Source organism: Ceratotherium simum, chromosome 20 (genome assembly GCF_057802395.1).
Source record: "Ceratotherium simum simum isolate JZ-2026a chromosome 20, ASM5780239v1, whole genome shotgun sequence".
NCBI classification, from domain to species: Eukaryota; Metazoa; Chordata; class Mammalia; order Perissodactyla; family Rhinocerotidae; genus Ceratotherium; species Ceratotherium simum.
This window is the reverse complement of record NC_141919.1, coordinates 21,486,891-21,509,367: the sequence shown is the minus strand read 5'-3', so window position 1 is coordinate 21,509,367 and position 22,477 is coordinate 21,486,891. Positions and strand designations below refer to the sequence as shown.

Genomic DNA, 22,477 nt, shown 5'->3' with positions numbered 1-22,477 from the left:
TCTGTTTGTTAGTGCTTCCTGAGCCCAATACTGAGAGAACAAGGTCAAACACGACTCTTCATCAGGAATGAGACCCTGGAGATTTGCCTTTTTATTTTTCATTTTTTGGAAAGTTTATTGTCCTAAGGAAGATCAATGGAGAGGTATCCTAAGGCTAACTCCCTCTCACTCATTGCATTTCATCTTTTACAAGACACAGATCTTGGAACTTCCTTAAAGTTAGCACAATGTTTAGCTTCAGAAAGGCTTTTCTGGGGGTGGGAGAGAGTGTATAAATGCCTCGCTGGCGGGGGAACCTGAGTCCCTGCCATGATCTGCCTTGACTATGACCAAGGCCTCTGATCTGGAGTCAGCAGCTGGGTCTCTGAGCAGAGCTGCCTTGAGGAAGGCACGATTCTGGAATGGCAGGTCTTGATGTTTAATAGTCATAGACTTCTTTGCAAAACTGATGAAAGCTATGAACTGTCTCCCCAGAAAAATGTCCGTCCACACAACAGTTCATGAATCCCTTGGAACCCATCATCCCCCAACACCTCCCCACCCCAGGCTGAGAACCCCCTTCCTGGAGCCGTGCACCAGTCATCTCTCTTTCTTCAGGTCATCCTTTGAAGGGCCAAGACCCTGGATGCTGGAATAAGGTATCTGGTTGGCGTTGCCAGGAGCATCTCTCGCCTTGGCATCTCCCTCCCTTGCAGAACTGAGCTTTAGTGCCAGCTGAGGTGCTGTGGAGATCCAGGGAGGATATGAGGTCACCCCTGGGCTGGTGCCAGTGCCAAACAATTGGGAATCTCTGCTGTTAACATTCCTCTGTCTAAGTGAGGCGGTACTGCTAAGGCTCTAGAAACAAGCCAGTCAGGGCCCTGCATTACTTTGTCAGCGCCCAGCCAGAGAAAGGTGAACTAGACCCATATTAGGATACATCCTTTCACTCACTTATCAGATATAGATTGCAGGCCTACTATGTGCCAACATAAGATGAATGACCTCCATTTTTGATCAATTGCCATTCAGCATATTAAGTACAATGATAGTATTCTAAGGCATGGTGAGGATCAGACTAGCTGACATCATAGCTTGGTTTTGAAGGAGAAGAGTTGTCCAGGCAAGCAAAGCAGTAGGAGCATATTTCTAGGAAGAGGAAACAATATAAGTGAGGCATGACATAGCACGACGTGTTCCAAGAACTAGAGTTGTCTGGAGGTGCAGCAGTTAATAGTAAGGGAGAGCACGTGAGGTAGGAGAGGAAAGCAGTCAAGGGCCAAATAATGTCAAAAGACCCTTTCTGGTAGGGCTTAGAAGTAGCAAATCCAAGAATCCCAGACCTTTGGACCCCAGCTTTTCTGTCGTTCGAAGGCAGATAGAATAAGCCTCCTAACCTCTTGCTGACCTGCTCTTGCTTCCTGCCCCCCTCCCCTTCATATTTCGGCTTGACATCTCAGACCCCAGGATTCCATTGCTCTTGCATAGCTGCCGGCCAGAGGATACCTGCATGACTTATTGACCCAGCTTGACATCCGAACGTTGTTCCCTGTTCCCTACGGACTACTTCCCTGATTCCCAGTCAGAGCCACTACTTCTGGACTTTATCTGAAATGGCCTGAACCACCTCATCCCACAATGAGCCTTTTCGACAATGCCATCTTCCCCCACATCCCTTTCCCTGGCTTCCCCAGCACAGTCTTGGGCCCTTGTCTATAAGCCTGCCCCCTGTGATGGTCCATCCCTGACCACCTCCTCCCCATAGTGTATTCACCACTCAGAGCTCTTCTAAAAAACTGAACTCGCTTTATCCTTCAATCCTGCTGAGCCCACTTTTCCACTTGATTTAAACAAAGGGCGTTTTCCAAAAGCAGGGATCCAGCTCTTGGATTCTCTCTGACCCTCACATTGCTGTTCCCTGTTGGCTGTGTCTGGGGAAAATGGACATGTAAATAACTGAGTTCCCTTTCTGGAAGCATTTCCTCTCCTTTGGCCTCATAATCTACCTGCTGTGACAGCCATCTATCTTCCCATAAGGGAACTTGGCCCAGGGAAAGAGTCATGACAGCAAAGAAGGAGTACTGCCAGGACATCATAGGTCACTTGCTATCAAAAACAGGAAGTAGGATTTACTCAAACCACCCCCTATGGTCCCCATGTGACAAACAGGCTGAGAGGCACATCCTGTTTGAAAATTGCTCTTCCCAGGTACTCCGTCATCTAACCCCAAGACCATTCCTCATCCTGTCTTCCCTGGCCCAGGGAACATGATCATCATGCAACCAGTTGCCCAGATCAGTACCCTGAAGCTACCCTTTCCTTCCTTCCTTCTTCTTTTCTTTCTCCACACTAAGTAAATGCCCATGTCCCATCCAGTCTACATCCTAAATAACTCATGGATCTGCCCTCTTTTCTCCATATGCATGGCCACTGCCTTTATTGAGACCCTGAATATTCATCACCTGGAGTTTTGCAGTAGTCTCTTAACTAGTTTTCAGTATCTTTGCCTTCCAACACATCCCCAACACTACTGCCAAAGTGATCCTCAAGTCACAAGACTATCACCTCCTTAGGATCCTCTAGTGAGTTCCCCACTGCCTTTGGGCCAAAGCCCGTACTTCCTAGCTTGGAACATTAAGATCCTTCCTGATCTGGTCCCTGCCACCTTCTCCAGATGCTCCTTCAGCTTCCTTCTTCAGCCTTCTTGCTCTCTTCTCCCTGGAGCATCCCCCATTCACCAGCCATTCTGATCTACTGGACACATTCTCTAAAGGTTTTGGTCTTTTCATGCATACCTCACTCTGCTGGACCATTCTTCTTCACTCTTCTCCCCGTGGCCCTCATCTACTCATCTCAGGACTACCCAGGCATCACTTCTCCCAAGACCGCCTTGCTGTGGTTCCCCAGACATCTAGGGTTTACCCCTTTTGTGGGGTTTAACACATTGTTTTATTTATTCACATGTAGATCCTTGAGCCTGAGGATCAAACCTTAATCTGTCTTTGTATCTACATTGCCTGGTGCTTAGTAAATGTTTATTGAAATATGTATTTAAACAAAGGAATAAACACAATAAACCATTTGATAATAAAGAGAGACAGGTTTAGGTATACCTCTAAGTAAATCTGTCTTTGGTGACTTTTATGTATCCAGCTGTCTTTTAAGTTCTGCCCATTTTGGAGGAGGTATCCAGTGTTGCTGCAATGCCTGCCAAACATAGTACAGAAAATGTAATAAAGCAGATGATCTCCATTTTGAATCACTTGGGATTATTTGAAAAACTATACTGATCGTCCCCATATTAAACATCATATTATATTTCTATTATTTTTCCATAGAAGCAATGTTATACATAGTCATTAGTCTTTATTTTATTTAATACTGACCTCTTCTCCTTTAGGTGTATGTACTGTCTCCCCAGCTAGACTGCAAATGTGCCCAAGGCCAAAACTCATTCCTTCTATCTCTCTGCACCTACAGCACCTGGCTTATTGTATACACTCACTACATGTTGCAAGATTGTGATAAAAACTCTTTGAAATTGGAAATTTATGTATTAATTTTGGAAAAACAATTAGGAACTATTTTTGTGTTCAATTTTAATTTACTATAATTCTTCTCTGACATAACTTATCTATGAAAAATCTAAGGAGTCCCATGTCATTTAATTAATTTGATAAATTATTTCATCCTGCATTTTTTTTTTTAAGATTTATTTATTTATTTATTTATTCCCCCCAAAGCCCCAGTAGATAGTTGTATGTCATAGTTGCACATCCTTCTAGTTGCTGCATGTGGGACGCGGCCTCAGCATGGCCGGAGAAGCGGTGCGTCTGTGCGTGCCCGGGATCCGAACCCGGGCCACCAGCAGTGGAGCACGCGCACTTAACCGCTAAGCCACGGGGTCGGCCCAATCCTGCAATGTTTATTGATAACTCTGGGCAAGTGACATTGACACAAAGTATATTAGTGAGAACTTGTGTTTACAACTCAAATATTTCTTATTCCTTCAAGTGGGAGTCATATCAGACACAGTCTTGATAATTAATGACTTAAATGACTTATTCTACATTTATTATCATTTTTTGTTGAGCAGCAAAGTTATTTTTAAATAGTGTGGAACCAATTTTCTTTTTTCACACAAATGTCTATCACCATAAATATTAATAGGTTCTCGGAATTTAATGAAACCCGTCTTCAGGATACTGAGACATTTTGATGTGCGAACTGGGATCTTTCTTTCTAACTATGTATGGCAAGCTCTAAAGGTGTAGATCAGGGCCAGCCCCGTGGCTTAGCGGTTAAGTGCACGTGCTCCGCTACTGGTAGCCCCGGGTTCGGATCCCGGGCGCACACCGACGCACCGCTTCTCCGGCCATGCTGGGGCCACGTCCCACATGCAGCAGCTGGAAGGATGTGTAGCTACGACATACAACTATCTACTGGGGCTTTGAGGGAAAATAAATAAATAAATAAAATTAAAAAAATAAAAATAAATAAAGGTGTAGATCAGATTCCTGGCAGCTGTGGGCATGTTTGTATGGGTTACATTGTGAGTTCTCCTTTTTATAATACTTAATTTAGTAGTATGGCTAGTGTTTGCCCCTCAGCTATAATTTTGTTTAGCATTAATTTTTTTGCATTTAGTTTGACAGTTCTTTTCTTTTAGTATTGGTTGCCTTCCCAGTTATCATTAAAGAGGAAAAAGTGCTTTCGACCTGATAGAAAAAAAGATGTACATCTCTTCCTGATGACAGTGCTTACATTTAAGCTATTTCCTTTATCAGTAAGGAATTGGATTTTGTTTTTAGACTTCAGCTAAAACATGAGCAGGGGGCAGGGATATCATCAACTGCACATCTCTGTACCAGACCTTGGAAGATTACTTACCAGGAAAAGGTGTAGATAAATTCACTGTCTTTCAAATTATGTTTTACAAACCCTGTAATCCCATGATATATTTGATTTGTTCCATTGTTTTAAATTGTGAGTTTTGCTATCTATAATAGTTATTTTGATACCATTGCAATATAAACATAAAGCTAAGTTAAAGTTGGTGAACAAATAAATAAATAAAATCAACTCATAGAATCAAAGATAGTTTGAGCTGGAAAGAATCATAGAGTTCCTGGGAAGCAGTGCAACAATGCCTTCCACACTCTAGTCTGAGAGAAATGATTTTGGACACAGATGTCTATGCCTAGCCAAGCCAGATTTCCTTGGGAGAATAGACATAAAGACATCATCATGTATGCAAGGACTTGAAAAAGTTTTCCACCTACAAATCCTCTTTTATAAAAATTATTTTGAGATGATTGTAGAGTCACATGCAGTTGGAAGAAATAATATAGAGAGATCTCATATACCCTTCACCTGGTTTCCCTAGTGGTAACACCTTGTATGACCTTAGTACAACATTGCAACCAGGAAATGGACGATGCTGTAATCCACTGACTTCTTTCAGGTTTCACCAGTTTTATGTGCACTCATTAGTGTGTGCACTTATGCATGCACATGTGTATATTTCTTTGCAACTTTATACACATGTAGATTTATGCCACCATCACCACAGTCAGATATAGAACAATTCCGTCACAAAGATCCTTCACGCTACCCTTTTATATATAGCCACAGCCACCTCCCTCTCTCACGACCCCTCCCTAATCCCTTGCAACCACCAATCTGTTTTCCATCTCTATAAATTTGTCATTTCAAGAATGCCCTATAAATGGAATCATACAGTATTTGACCTCCAAGATTGGCTTTTCTCACGCAGCCTAATACCCTTGAGGTGCATCCAAGTTATTGTGTGTATCAGTAGTCTGCCCTTTTTTATGGCTGAGTGATATTTCATGGTATGGATGTACCACAGTTTAACCATTCACCCACTGAAGAACATGTGGATTTTTTCTAGTTTTTTTTCTAGTTTTCTAGTTTTTGACTAGGTAAAAATAAAGCTGCTATGAACATTTGCATTCAAGTTTTTTGCATAAGCATAGTTTTCATTGCTCTGGTATAAATGCCGAGTGCAATTGCTATGCCACGTGGTAAGCACACGTTCAGTTTTGTAAGAAGTGTCCTTACTCTTTTCCGGAGTGGCTGTACCATTTTACATTCCCACCAGCAATGTGTGAATGATTATTTCTTTTCATCCTCAGCAGCATTTTCCATTGTCACTGTTTTTTATTCTAGCCATTCTGATAAATGTGTATGTAAGTCTCTTGTTAAAAAATTACTTGAGTATATACTCCAGCAAAGCAGAAGATAAATCCAATAAAGAGTTAGTTTGGATATAGGAAACAGTGGTGAAAAATGAAACAGAAAAACTTATAGTTAATTCTAATGGCTGATCATGTGTCTGTGGGACTTAATGCAATTGATAGGGATTCCTAAGGAGAGGCCTAAGACACAGGACTTTACCATGTGTGCTTCTAATAATAAGCATTTCTATGAGACTTTAAATGCACATAGTACTTCATCTAACTCTACTTTATGGCCATTGGTATTTCTACACTATATTGTAATTACTTGGGTACATGTTTAATGTTTGCCTTCTAAAATCTGCTCTCTAGGAAAACAGGAACTACGTGACTTCATTTTCCCACCCTTCAAACCACAGAATACTACAGTTTGGTATGAAATAGAACCAGAGTAAATCATCATATCACCATTGTGGATTTGTGGATAATTGTTTGAAGTACATTTATATTGCTTATTTGGCCAATGTCTGTTAATGACCAGAAAATTAGTCAATTACAACTGCGTTGACCTCTCAGTCTACTCAGTTGTTTATTTAGGTGCTGACTGCTGTCCCCATTTAAGACTATCTCTACAACACAGCTGTTCATCAGTCCTGGAAAGGGGCCGATGTTTGTCCAGACTTTTGCCAGTTGCTGCAGTTCAGCTCTAGTGCAGGTGGGTGAGGGAAAGGAGCTCCTGATGGCAGTAGCAGAGGGACAAGATGGGCAGTACAAGAGAGTTTCAGGGTAGCTACAAAAATCAAAATACCTTCCATGTTGTTGTTCATGCCTGGCTTTCTACTCAGTAGGAGATACCTCAATTTGAGCCAGACATGTAATTCTCAGTATTTCAAAACCAGCTATTCCAGTTTTGGGTGGAGGGAGGGTTCTGTATTAGGTATAACCTATAAATACCAAAGTAGCTTAACATTTAAAAGGCATCATACATAATAAATAATCATAAAATAGGTATATACAATACAATACTTAATACATGATTTCATGGACAGAAAGGACACATTTCCAAGGCTCAGTTCATCCGTAGGCTGGTTCAGTTAACATTTATCGTGGACTTGCTCTGAGCCAGGCAGTGCTTGACGAGGTAGATAGATTCTCTCATCAATCCTCACAACAGCCCTGCGAAGTGGAGACGCAGGACAGGCTAAGCTCTACTAGGTCTGCAGAGCTTACAGTGCTGCATCCAGGATTTATACCCAGGTCTCTCTGACTCCGAAACCCAGGTTCTTTCATCAGTACGCTCTCCTGAAGGGGCTTATAGGTGTAATCAGGGAAAGCCTGCTGCAATGAAAGTGTTACCTCTTAACATAGACGGATACAGACAGGATGGGCTGGAAGTGCCTGATGACTGGTTTTCTAGCTCTGACAAGGAGCTGTTGGAGAAGGTGCCGTAGAAGTTAAGACAGGACTCTTTCAAGGTAAAGAACTTGGTTTGACAGGGCAATGAGTTGATAAAATCTTGCAACCTACTTCAAGGAAGGAGAGAGAGAAGAAAACACTGCCAAGTGACTGAGGAACACAAAGTAAAATCAGTAATCCAAACATTTAATTTTAAAAGTTTAATGAAAATCATAATCAAACCCATTGACACTTGCCAACTGTTACCAACATGTGTGCGCATAAAATCTTATTAAAAGTAAAACTTCTTTCTGGGAAATGTGATGGTTACTGTGGAGCTGATTGTTTTTCAAATCTTATGGAAAGGGAGATCAGGGACTAGATGTGTGCCATTGAATCCTGTGTGAGCAGATTTTGAGAATTCTCATTAACTACAGAAATTGAAAGATTATCGAGCCAGTAGTTTTTTGTTTTTTTTTTTAATCCCTCACTGAAAACCAAATGGAATATTATAAAAATCTCTACAGAAGGAATGGAAATAGAAGACTGAAAATATCTTCCTTGGCCCTAAGAAGTAAACTCCTTTTTCTTTTCTTCCTAAAAGAAATATTACCTAGAGATTAGGGAATTCAGCTATTTCCTGGGGTAGTTGTTGTTGTGTGTCTAGCTAGCTTTCATTTTAAATAACTTATCACACAAAAATATAAATATACAGTAATTCAACTTAATGGAAGCTAAATTAAAATCTTTGGGTTTATGAAATAGTATGATGCTAATATATTAGGGTTTCCTGCTTTTGTGTGAAGAGAATCTACCTGTCTCTGATTTTGTAGATGACCCTGAGTCTAGAGGTAACGTCAGTGGAGGTCCCAAATGGGAGGACTCACAAAGTATCTGAAGGGAGGGAACAAAGGGAAGGAAATGTCCCCATGGGCCATATCCTCTTCCCTATTGGGAATCTTGGGAAACCAGAGAGGAGAGCTACAGCAGGAAGGGGAAGTAGCCACAGGGGGCGTGACGGTAGCAACCCTGGCTTTGAAGATGTGTCTGGAAAGGCTTTGAGGTTGGCCAGTGTGGATCCAGTTATGGATGCCAGTGTCAGTCAGTCACACACGGCTCGCCATGTGAAATAGAGCAGGGTTGTAAACATCCAAACCAAAGGGACCAGAGGAGTGGCAAACCCTAGCAACTTACAAAATGGAGTTGAGGCTCCATAGCTTAGGAGAAACTTCTGGAAGCTGGTGAGGGACTGAGTTACAGAGACTTAAGGAGTATTTGAGAGTCTCCAGGGTCTGGGAAAATGCTACAAAGTTTAGAAAATGGTTCAGAAACATGCCCTGTGGTATGTTACCCAGCTTGCTGTGCACCTGTCAAACATATCTTATGTTCTGCCCAGAAGCTTACACTTAAGCAATTGGGGAACACTTGTAAAGAGGAAAATTGGTTTGATTTTAACAGGGCTTTATTTTGTTCATTCAAAACCCAGTGCACATGTACTGAGTACCCACTGTGCTATAAGAATAGGGCCTGTGTGACTGCCTTGTGAAAGGCAAGGTACTTCCTTTGCCACACGCTGATTCTAGTTCTTTCCAAAAAGATCAGCACATACTGGCTTCTGAGAAGCTTTGGCTCACAAAAATCGTTCTTCATCCCTGTCAGAATCAGTCAGCATTTGTGTGTGTGTGTGTGTGTGTGTGTGTGTGTGTGTGAGGAAGATCAGCCCTGAGCTAACATCCGTGCCCATCTCCCTCTACTTTATATGTGGGACACCGCCACAGCAGGGCTTGATGAGCAGTGCATCAGTCCGCGCCTGGGATACGAACCCGTGAACTCCGGGCCACTGAAGCGGAGCACACGAACTTAACCACTTCGCCACCGGGCAGGCCCCAGTTGGCATTTTTTACATTGCCTCCCTCTCCTGCAAGTAAATGTCCCTTTGATGTCACCGGTGTTATTCCTTCAAAGACATTTTTAAATTTAGTATTTTGATATAGCAAGTATACCTCTTCTCTCCTCACTTTTGTCCCTTGAAATCCTGCACTTCTATATGGTGAGGTTCAAAATCTTCATGGAGGAATTTCGGCCTCTCTCATGACAGTGAAATGGCCAAGAACAATCTGTTATTAATGAATTTATATATTAAATCTCAACTTTTTATTAAAAAGGATACATCTGTTAACTTTTCTACATGTATGCTTCAAAAAAGTATTTAAACAGGGATAAGTGGTCCACTGGAAGTATCAGTTGTCCACAGCTATTAAAGATGCAGAGAAGTTAAAACCTAATGTTTATTTAAAATATCCTCATCCAGCCTGAATGTGAGCCCAGCTAGAGTCCGCATCTCGTTAACTTCCCTTCATTTCTCTACACGAAGACCTCATTTGTAAACTTTCCCGTATTCAACCGGCTACAGCTGTTCCAAATCATTCTAGGTGCCAACTCAGCGTTTGCTGTGTTTTCACAAGCACCTGGTAATCTGGCTTCAGATGATGATGGACATTCTCTGGAGGTGAAGATTCACCAACCTCTGATACTCCTCTTTCTGAAAGAGCTGTCCAACTTTTTTCTAAAATATTAGCAATTTCAGAAAAAATGTCAACAGTCTAAGGAACAGAGAAAGCAGTGATTCCAGGTTGCAAATTTAATTTCTCTGCACTCAGATGTGTAGGGAAAATAGTTTCTACACTCGGATGTGTAAGGAAAATAGTCTCTTAATTTTCCGCAACTAATCTTGCTTACTAAAATCCACTTCCCCAAACTTGAACTTACCAATTAATAATATTTCAATCTCTTCTAGTTTAAACAGTCGCCTCTCAATTTAAATATTCTCCTTGTTCAAAGTTGAATTCCCTCTCATGGCTGGTATAAATTGTCTCTTTTTTTATCACTCGATCTTTTTAGGTAAACACTCTTGGAAATGTAGGGTCTTGATCACGTGTTGACACATGGACAGAAGAACATTGCCACAGGCCCCTCCCTTACTATATTCTATTTCCACCTCAAACCATCACCCTCATGCTGTGTGGATGTGGCATTGAGCCACCCTCATATGCTGTCTTTGATTTTGACTATGTACATATATTATTATTTTAAAAATAATATACCCCAAGACCCCAAAGAATTCATTTTTAGTGATACCTCTCAACATTCTGGATTTTTCATCATTTCTTAAAACTCACCCTATAGGTAGCTACTTGCTGTTCTTCTTAAATTGTAAGTTTTTCAATACCAGTGGTGACTTTCCCAGACCTAAGCTTCTTCCTGCCCTGTGGAACTCTTTATGATCTCAGAGCCTGGATCAGCTTGACTTCTCTGGCTTCAAACCACCACAGGAATCTCAGCTGACAAATCCTGCCTTACCTTCCTACCAAATTAATTACATGTCATTTAGCAAATAGTTTTGAATTCTTGCTCTGCGTGAGGCTCTGTGCTAAGTCTGTGGGAGATACAAAAAATGAATAGGATATGGTCCTTGGCTCTAAGAAGCTTAGAGTTTAAAGTTTAAGTCCAAACCGTCAAGATCTTATTTATCATGGACAGACTCTCCCATTCTTCTTCCCTCTCTTTGTCCATTAAAGTGGAGAGGGGATGAGGGAGTCCTTTCTTCTCTTTACCCAGAGAGGCAGCTCACCAGAGGGGGTGGACTATAGTAGAGGGTGATGCAGATTCAGGAATTTCACCTCACACATTAAAGTGGTTGTGGAAACTTGGACCAAGCATAGCCTCTGAGTCTCACTGAGCAGCTGGCCAGCCCCTGTGCTCTCAGCCATCCTACCAGTGAAGCTACAGTGAAGCAAATCACTCACAGCAAAGCCAACTAGAAGATATATACTAATCGGAAGGACTTGGCAATTTTAATATAACGTACTATTTTTTAATGTGTCTACAAAATAGTTTATTAAGACAGACTTATTTGTAGAAACATGTCTATAAAGAAAGAAAAAATCCAAAACTCATCCAGTATAGAAGCTGATGAATATAGCATATATATTTATACTCTATTATAATCTTTTAAAATGATAGATGGCTATTTCTAATACCTATAAGGTATACTTCTATTACTTCAAGCTTTTTAAGTGAGCAAAAAAGTCGTTGGTACAGGTTAATCCGTCACAGCCCAGAATTCTAAATCACTACATTAGACACAGTGAAAAACACATTATTGCCATAAGTAGTCTAAGGACTGAATATTTATTTCAGTCTGCTTTACCAGCCAAAATTGTGTGGCTTGTCACAGCCTGTTTTTTCTCTTTATTATATTAGCAAAGAACACTCTGAGCTTTATTGAGGAAACTAAATTAAATTTAAAAGGCAGCATTCAGCTTTAACTAGACTTGTACATGCAAGTAATTCTGGAACTGTACTCCAAGGGACCTACTTTGGGAGGAATGGCAGACTCTTGGATTCATTTTTCCTTAAACCAGTGTGTCCAGGAATGTCTATTTGCATAAAATCTCCAGGATACTGTTTTGAATTGTCTTATACTGTTGAATTAACACAAATATTTCTGCCAATCATTTACTCTTTATTCAGGGACTAGACTATAGGCTAGTTGGAAAAATTTCTCAGGGTTCTTGGTTCATCTTCCTGTCAGTTCCACATTTTGTTTATTTGGTTATTCTTTAGATCTTCCATCAAAAAATGATTAGGTGAGATGAGTATAGAACATAGCAAGTTTTCTGCTTTAACCACTTTAGTTAAGATCCCAAATAATTAATTTTTATGTTTATCTGTGCGATCTCGAGCCTGTCATCAGCAGAGATAGTGGTCAGTTTACTCTGAACAGGTATATAAATGCATTTCATCTAAGCATTTCAAAGCAGTGTATTAAACTTTATTTTTGAAAAGTTCAAACATCCAAAAGTAGAGGGAATATTACAGTGAACCCCCGTGTGCTCTGTACCCAACTTCAGCAACTTCCAACTCATGGCTAATCTTGTTTCATCTCACTGGCCCCCTCCCCGTATAATTTGAAGCACATCCCAGGCATCGCATCATTTGACTCATACGTATTTTAGTAAGAATCCCTAAAAGCTAAAGACTCCTTTAAAAAAAAAGTAACTATAATCCCATTACCATTCCTTTACAAAATTATCAGTTCTTACTAATCATCAAATAATAGTGTTCAAATTTCTAATTGTTTCAGAAACAACTATTTTTGTAGTTTGGATCAGGATTTAAGTAGAGTCTACTTGTTAAGCACCTTCCCTCTCCACCCCTCGTCACTTGTTTTTTCATTTCAAGAGTATTTATTAAAGAAATTGGTTTGTTTATCTGGATTTTGCTGATCACATCCCCGTAGTTTCTTTTAACATTCTGCTCTCTCCTGGTTTTTTTCTGTAGATTGGCTGTTAGATCTACAGGTTTGGTCAAGTTGAGGTTTGACTTCATGTTCACTGTCGTCTCCTTCCATAAGGAGACACATAATGTCAGAATACTTTTCTTTCTGTGATGTTAGCAGCTATTGATGACCACTGATTAGATCCATTCATTAGGGGTTGTAAAATGGTGATGTTCTCATTTTATCATAGCTAGAACGCTGGAAGGTTTTCTAAACAAGAGCATGCCTGGGACATCATAGGTTCTCAATAAAATATTTATTTATTTATTTTTTTTTTTTTTTTTAAAGATTTTATTTATTCATTTTTTTCCTCCCAAAGCCCCAGTAGATAGTTGTATGTCATAGGTTCACATCCTTCTAGTTGCTGTATGTGGGACTCGGCCTCGGGTTGGACGGAGAAGTGGTGCCTTGGGGCGTGCCCAGGATCTGAACCCGGGCCACCAGCATCAGAGCGCACGCACTTAACCGCTAAGCCACAGAGCCGGCCCGATAAAATATTTATTGAATGGATTAATTTCCTGTAAGAACCCTGTGACATGGGAAATTATTAGAAACCTTGCTCACCTAAGATCCAATTAATAAAGCATCTCTCTTCCTCCTAGAATCACCATCCTTCTCCATATTGCATAAGGCATCAGTCACAGATCACTTGATTTGCATTGTCTTCTTTACTGTTAATATCTTCTGGTGCTGGGGACCAATTTTTAAATGTGACTGTTTGTAAAGGTCTTTTGGATTCATCCAATGATTTTTCTTTCTCAATCTTATGATAACTTAACTTAGCATTTGTTACAGATTGAAAGAGCAGACAAATGAGGACAGGACGGCTAAGGAGGCCCTGAGATGTGTTTCAGGACAGAGCCTCCCTCTGAGGGCCTACACCAAGCACTCTTGGATGGTTAAAGGGTCTTTGCAGTTGACCTAGCCTATGATGCGCTCTCCTTACAAAGCCTTCCTAAAAAGCAATGTGATCTTCTTGCCAGACTCCCAGCTCAGCAAACAAGCTTGCCTATTATCTGCCACGTAGTTGTGTGCCTACTAAACAGTAAACTAGAAGAGTCTCTGTAAATAACAGCTTGATTTTTGCCCTTGACACAGTATGTATAGATGCCTCTGGTGTGGGTAGGTTTGAAAACACTGTAGACTTTTATCTTTATTTTTCTGACAACATAGAGCACATAATCACAGTCAATGCTTTCAGTGCTGAAGATTTTTCACAAACATTGTAATTATGAAGGTCAAGATCAAGTTCCTATATTTAAGATACAAGATGGGGCCAGCCCCGGTGGCTTAGTAGTTAAGTTCGGTGTGCTCTGCTTCAGCGGCCCTGGTTCGGTTCCCAGGCACAGACCTATAGCACTTGTCTGTCAGTGGCCATGCTGTAGCAGCTGGCAATAGATGTTAGCTCAAGCCGAATCTTCCTCAGCAAAAAAAATATATATATATACAAGATGTAGTGCTATACATTCTATGCTGCCAAATATTTTGGTTTTTACTTTCTTGTTCAAATGGAAAGCAATATTACAAATACACATTTTTGCTCTGTTCAGAGTGTGCAGCAGGGAGCACAAAGTAAAACCAACCTTTGGTGAGCAGAGCAGTCTTGTGTGTATGATAGGAAAATATAGATACAACCTGAGGTTGAATTTTATTCCATAGAGGGACACTGATAACATGGTTGGGTTTTCAAAGGGGGGACGTATTCCCAACGTTTCTTGAGATCATGAGTATAATTTTCACAGTGGCAAGAGTTGAGATTGGCTTTGAAAAACCAGTACGATCTGAAAAGATAGTAACGACCTTCCAGAAGAAACAGCATGAGCAAAAACTTCAGGGCACATTTAGGAGCAATTAAGGGATTCCAGTTTGACTAGCCTGGGAGGTGACTCTAGGCAGGTATCAAATAACAGAGAGAAATTGGCTGGGGCTGTAGTGGTGAGGACCATCAATGTCAAATTGAGGCACTGGCACCAAGCGATGGTGAGAGACTAAGGGCTTTGAGTAGGAGTGTGATGTGACCTGGTCAAGTGAGGGTGTCGGGAAGGGATCAGAAAGGGGAAAAAGGTAAGTTGAAATCAAAGTGTTAGTGAAGAGGGATGTTTTGATTATAGAAAGGATGGGGGCAATCAGGATGGGGCAATTTAATGAAAGGAAAAGGAGTCATGGAGTCTGAAATCCACATTAGAATGATTTTAAATCAAAGAAGTGAGGAGAAAGAACTGCTTTAGGGGATATAAGAGTTTAGGATTCCAGCAAAACAGCATACAGAAGTTTAGAAATGTCTAGAAGGCCATTGGAAATAGATAGGGCTAGAGCTAGGGAGTGAGTCTGGACTAACGGTGACACTTTAGGAATTGTCTGTAGAGCAATGATAGTTGGAATCTACTGCTAAAAGATTCTTAAATAAAAAAAAAAAGATTCTTAAATCTATCCACATCTCCCTCGAGCTCCCCTGCTGCCACTTCATTCAAGTATCATCATCTCTTACCTGCACTACTGAAATAGTAGGTACCCCTTATGTGGGGTATCTCCATGGTGCCCTGAGTTTTCCTTCTGAGCTTCCTTTCCATCTGTAATTCATGCTTGTGTAATTTTAAGGATGATATAGTTGTCTGTTTTACTTACCCCGATGATCTAGCAACTTCCATGGTGCCTGGCACAGACTAGACACTCGATTTTTTCCCCCAACAAAAAGAGTAAATGAATATCACCACTGAAAAGTAAAGAAAGAAAAGAATTGAGGAGAGAACTTTGGTGAGCGTCCTCTGGGCACAGAAGGATGTGACTGATTCTAGCAGTGGAAGAGTATCAACAACAAGAAGAGCTAACATTTATTGGGTGCTTTCTGTGTGCCAGTCACTGTCTGTGCTAAGACTTGATGTGGATTAACTCAGTCTTCACAATAACTCAGTGAGATAGGTGTCCCTATTATCTCTATTTTCCCGACGAGGGTACAAGGCCCAGAAAAGGTCATATACTTTGCCCAAGGACAAACAAATAGGGGAGCCGTGAGTCAAACCAGGCCACCTGGCCCCAGAGCGTGGAGTCTTAACCACCATGCAGCCACTCCGTCTCCCTCTAGCAGTGGGACAGAAAACAATGTGCAGTGGGCTAAGGAGTATGGCAGAGAAGAGGGAAAAGGAAAAGGAGGACCGGCCACTCTTGATGACCTTTGGCTGGGAAGAGAGGATAGCAGTGCCTATCATTCTGAGTTGGGATACATAGGTCACCAAATCTGCAGACAGCGTATGGCATAAGAGCATTCCTGATGCATCATGGCCATGAGAGCCTAGAGAATATGCTTTCATTTCAGGAACAGATAGCTTTGATCATGTCTTCAAGATATTGTCCCAGCTGCTTTGACATTGACTTTTTTACTACGTTCCAATATTATCATTGACTTAAAATAGTCCTTGAGAGAGAAGAGAAAAAATAATCTGGCTTTGACAGTGAAAAGCATTGTGGTATTCTTACTTGCTTTCAGTTTTACATATGTGTGTGAATCCTTCCTGCTTTCTTTGTTTTTTTTACAAGTGGGGAAGTAAGTCTTGACCAAGCTAGATCGAAAAACACCTGTGTTTGCATTGCAACCTGCATTTTGCATAGCAAATGCACAGGTAGAGAATCCACCAGCAACAGCCAGGTCAGGCAGACATTCTGGAAAAAAATGTGCACCTGAGTGACAGACTAGACTGATTGGCGTCTGTCTTGTTGCAGAATGTTGCACACTTTCAACGCTCACGTGTGTTAAGATTTTGGCAGATTTATCAATTCCTTTAATTAAAGAACTGGGAGGATATGAATAACAGAATTATTTTGTTCCTAATTGATGCAGATCTGCAATGCACGTGACTAAAATCTGCTCCCAGAATTTTTCATGACAGAAGTTTTGGAATTTGATTTAAAATATATGCCTACATACTTATTTTTTCTTCCTTAACATTTTTTTATGGAAGGTGACTTTCCCTAACCCAAAATTCAACTATCATGGTCAACTTTCCATACAATGGAAATAGAATTTATCTTTTTTAAGCCTTTCATTCTGAAACTAGGAGTCTAGCCTCCTGAGGACAATCCAGCATCGTTCGGGGATGCTGACAATCCAATTTAAAAGTACAGAGAAAATGAATCTCTTTTTAAAATTTATTTGTAGCTTTTTCTACTTAATTCTCTCTTGAAGTTTTTTTTAATTTATTTTAAATAAACCAGGACTAATGTTTGACCACTTAAAGCATTGAAATAGTTTCTTACTTTATCCAACAATTAAAGTTGGACCGCAGCCTAACTTCATATCACTTGTAAAATGCACGTGTTCTCTTTGGCCTGCCCTTGGGCAGAAAAAGAGCCTGCATATACAAATGGAACAGTTCAGGTTGAATATTGCATTAAAAATATAAGAAAAATTATTTTATAAAGAAAGCTTTTCAATAAGCAGAGTTAGTTGGTAGCAGCTTTGCAGATAAAAGTGAAATGTCCAGGAGTGACTTTCAATCTTTACCACTCTGCGTGCCTGTTAGGAATAGTCACACTGTTGTCACAGGGTCTGATTAGAATTTGCTTTTGAAGGCAGTTCACTGTTTGGAGGAAACATTTACCAGTGGGTACTTTGGGCTGTGCAGGGCACAAGGCTATGATTTTTGCCCATTGGAAACGGGACCGTTGCCTCAGACAGATTGTGAGGCCATCATTTTATAGCCCATTGACCAGAATTGCCGTGTCAGCCAACCCTTTCCTGTTGAACATCTGGGTGATACTACTGGGTACCTACCTACCCAGAACTTTTAAAGGAGTCAGGACTTGCCAGAAGGGCACTGGTAAGCAGTCTAGAAATGCAGTCATATTTTTGTCGGCTTTTTATGAATTTGTTTTCAGTAGGGGCGGTTACTTCAGGCTGACACCTATAGTCTCTTGCAATGAGTCACCATGAATTATAATCACGATGAGGATAGCTAGCAATTAATTGGGCACTTTCTTTGTACCAGGAATTTTTCTGGGCACTTTACCTGCATTACCATATTTAATTTTCACAAGCACCCTGTGCAGTAACGAATATTATTGTCACCATTTTACTGAGAAGGAAACTGAGGCACAGGGAGGTAATGTAACCTGCCTGAGGTCACAGAGTCCGTGCTCTTTATCTTGCATGTCCTCATCCCACAGTCTCTCTAAGCAGGGAAGCACTAGCACCGGTAAATGTGAGTAGGGAAACTGGTATCTGCAGATGGTGACCACTGTGCAGGGTTTCTGAAGCTCTCTGGCTGGGCACTATTCCCCAGCCGTCCTTTCAGTATGGTAGAGAATTAGAAAGGCCAAGATCCTTCTACCCTTGTTTCTATCTGAAGAAAGCATCCAATATCTGTTACTGTTTTCTTTTAAGAGGCTGGGTCCTTGGCGACTGTCTTGTTTTCTTCCATGGCTCTGTGCTACCTTCTGGCGGAGTAAGGCATTGATACACCTCCATGGAGAACCAACCAATGAGTCTGATGCTGGAGCGTTGGGTCAGTGATGAGGAGCTTTTCCTATCACTCTTCCTTCCTCCTCCAATCTTGGCTTCACTCCTCCTTAGGTTAGGGAAGCTGGTTCTACATTGTGCAGGCCACTCTGTGACCTCTTGAGGTAGAAATTTCCATGGCCTAAACTTCTTAAATAATAAGATTCTAGGCTCATTTCTTGCCTGCCTCCTTTCTGAAAGTACTCAGCTTAGTATATTGGAAAGATGAAGATGAACACTCTGGAATAATTGATATTCATTTGCAGCCCACTTTCACGTTTCCTCATTGATGCAAAGATGCATAAGACCCAGGGGTAACCATATTTTTTGAAGTCCACGTATGCTATCATCATAAAGCCTGCTTCAGATGATATCCATGAAGTGGCAGCCACAGATATTTGAATCCGTGAGCCTGATCCCTAAGCCTGAGCTTAGTGGTTAAGTGCACGCGCTCCGCTACTGGCGGCCCGGGTTCGGATCCCGGGCGCGCACCGACGCACCGCTTCTCCGGCCATGCTGAGGCCGTGTCCCACATACAGCAACTAGAAGGATGTGCAACTATGACATACAACTATCTACTGGGGCTTTAGGGGAAAAAAATAGGGAGGAGGATTGGCAATAGATGTTAGCTCAGAGCTGGTCTTCCTCAGCAAAAAGAGGAGGATTAGCACGGATGTTAGCTCAGGGCTGATCTTCCTCACAAAAAAAAAAAAAAAAGCAGTTGGGCTACATCAACTGATGATTGGGTAAAGATGTGGTGTGTGTGTGTGTGTGTGTGTGTGTATATATATATATATATATATATATATATACATACACACACAATGGAATACTACTCAGCCATAAAGAAAGACAAAATCATCCCATTTGCAACAACATGGATGGACCTTGAGGGTATTATGTTAAGTGAAATAAGCCAGACAGAGAAAGATAAACATCACATGATTTCATGCATATGTGGAGGATAAACTGACACATGGACAAAGAGAACAGGTTAGTGGTTACCAGAGGGGAAGGGGGTTGGGAGGTGGGCATAAGGGGTAAAGGGGCACATTTGTGTGGTAACTGAAATTTCACAATGTTATAAACTATTATGACCTCAATTTTAAAAAAGCAATTGGGCTGAGGGAGAGTGAGAAGCATAAGAATTTCTGGATATTCGATCCCCGGTTAAACAATTCTCTGTAGACTGTGATCTTCAAAGGCATTTCCTAACTAGGGTGTGGTGACGGATTATCATGTTGGTTCAGAGACAGCTGTTCTGCCACGCAGGATTGTCTTACTTTCTGGGCTGTTTTGATTTTCTGAGCAGCTTTGTGTGAGACATGCCAGGCATTAAAAAATCTACTGTAGAGGAAAATCATTTACAAACTATTAGGAAAAGAATTTTATCATAGAGGAAAATACCCCATTTTCAGGCACTGTTTCTGCATCGAAGAAAGGTTCTAAGTGTCAGAGCCCCCCCTACATTCCAAAGCCGTGTTGACTGCCTCTTATCTTGACCTTGTCTCCTGTTATTTTCCTGTTAGAGCGTCGCTGTCTCCTTTGGCTGCATCCAGATGCTTTTAATGCCTTCTCTTGCCACTGTTCTCTGAGTGGATAATTAAGCATTAAGTCCTGTTCTTTGTTGAGATCATAATTTTTTTTTTTTGAGATCATAATTTTTAAAAAGACTTGCTATAGGGAACCAAATGGCAACTTTGAATTACAAGCTTTGAAAAGGAGACCACTGGACTCCAGCAAGATTAAGATTTTGAGAACAGAATCCAGACAGAAACACATTCCGGCTGAGTCTTTGTGCTGAGGAAGGTACAAGCTGGTAGAGATCACTGGTTATTGGGTCCTCTGCTCTAGTGCTTAAGGGCATGGATGCTGAGTTGACTACCTGGGTTCAAATCCCTGCAGTGCCACTTACAAGCTGTGTGATATTGAGCAAATTACTTTCTCTCTCTTTGTCCCAATTTTTTTCATCTGTAAAATAGGAACAATAATAGCACCTAGCTCAAAGAGTTGTGAGGACTGAACCCAAGTGAACCGCTGAGCACCTGGCACATGGAAAGTGTTCAATAAATGCTATGAGTGAAACATTCATGGAGGGTCAAGAAAAGATATGCTTACTTTAGATTTGTGTAAAAATATCATCTTCGAGCCGATTGTGGTAATCCTTACTGGACATGACCTACTAATAACCTCAGATGTTTTCATTTTGATTTTTCGTCTATCAGCCACCCCCTGGGAGGGATGCAGGAACTGTGTGTCCACGTATCTAGAGCTCTGTGATTCTGTGCAAATGAGACTTTCGAGCTATTTAAGTTGACCAGCGTCCTGGTTCTTTTGCTTACTCAGGTGCTGGAAAGCTTCAAGATCATGGACTACAGCCTTTTGCTGGGAATCCACATCTTGGACCATTCCCTCAAAGAGAAAGAAGAGGAAACCTCACAAAATGTGCCTGATGCTAAGCGGCCGGGGATGCAGAAGGTCCTCTACTCAACAGCAATGGAATCCATCCAGGGTCCAGGGAAATCTGGAGATGGGATCATCACAGAGAACCCGGAAACGTAAGTGCAGCCACCTGCCCGCCCACCGGCCCTCTTGATTGTGGCAGCCATCATTGGGTAATTAAATGCAATCACGTTCCCCTCATGATGGCTCTTTAGGAATAGATTCCTACCAGATGCTAAAATGGATTAAGCCAGCCTTCATTCCTGTTCATCTGTGCATAGTTAGATGAGTGCCAGTTCTTCGGGTTATTATCATTCTTTCATCCACATAGTTTCCTTTTTCAAATGGCTCCATTTTTTAACAATGGCTGAAAATGTTTTCACCCCCATTTACTCCATATTCAAAACATCCACCACAACAGGGAGAATATACTTTGAATTTGAATAAACGCATATTCGAGCAAATACAGGATAGGAATCATGTTTGCAGTTCAGAGCTTTTTATCTGCATAAGAAGATTCTGTTGTTCTAGTCCTACACCCTGGCAGATGTGGTCTCTTGCCTCAAACAGATGTGATAGTAACTGCAGGATTAGTTTGGATGTATAAAGTGCATATTGACTAACAGAAACATGACCAAAGAAAATTATCAAAATGGTTGACTGTATCACGTGTGTACTAGCTGAGCAAGGAGACTGAAAGAAAGAAATTATTTTCCTTGGGCTTAAGTGACTGCCTTCTAGGATTTTCTTTTTTTTTTTTTTTTTAATAATTTTATTTATTTATTTTTTCCCCCAAAGCCCCTGTAGATAGTTGTATGTCATAGCTGCACATCCTTCTAGTTGCTGTATGTGGGACGCGGCCTCAGCATGGCCGGAGAAGTGGTGTGTTGGTGCGCGCCCAGGATCTGAACCTGGGCCGCCAGCAGCGAAGCGCGTGCACTTAACCACTAAGCCACGGGGCCGGCCCTAGGATTTTCGAACAATGACTAAATCACAGGCATATTTCACTTTTATAAAGGAAATTCATACGTATTAAGCTTTTTTTTAGTCCTGGATCGTAAATCCATTTAAATGTCTGATAATGGATTAAACAAATTATTCTATGTCAGTATAGTAAAATACTACACAACCATTAAAAACCACATGAACGTTGAGTATGAAGAAATTTTCATCATTTAGCAAGTGAAAAATTCAGGTTATAAAACATAAATTAGGGGCTGGCCCTGTGGTGTAGTGGTTAAAGTTCAGCACGCTCCACTTTGAGGGCCTGGGTTCGCAGGTTCGGATCCTGGGTGAGGACCTACACTACTCATCAGCCATGCTGTGGCAGCAACCCACAAAGTAAATAGAGGAAGATTGGCACAGATGTTAGCTCAGGGCTAATCTTCCTCAAGAAAAAAAAAAAAGGAGGATTGGCAACAAATGCTACCTCAGGGCCAGTCTTCCTCAGCCAAAAAAAAAAAAACAAAAAACCCCATAAATTAAATAATCACTTTTGTGGATTAATAAATACACACTCACCCACCACACACACATGTATACTGGAAAGGTGTACCAAATTTTAATAGTGGTTATCTTTGCCTCCTAGGAATGGATTCTTTATATATTTTTTCTTTCTGCTTTTCTATA

The 22,477-nt window shown here is 41.0% G+C and overlaps 1 protein-coding gene across 2 annotated transcripts in view; it reads left to right on the top strand.

Moving 5' to 3' along the window:
- The window catches only part of PIP5K1B (phosphatidylinositol-4-phosphate 5-kinase type 1 beta), a 287,905-nt gene that overhangs the window by 183,003 nt on the left and 82,425 nt on the right, over window positions 1–22,477 (top strand). For both annotated transcript variants that reach the window (XM_004440639.3, XM_087444516.1), the window contains exon 8: window positions 20,753–20,964. In XM_004440639.3, coding sequence (XP_004440696.1) covers window positions 20,753–20,964 — 212 coding nt within the window. The remainder of the gene's footprint in view (window positions 1–20,752; window positions 20,965–22,477) is intronic.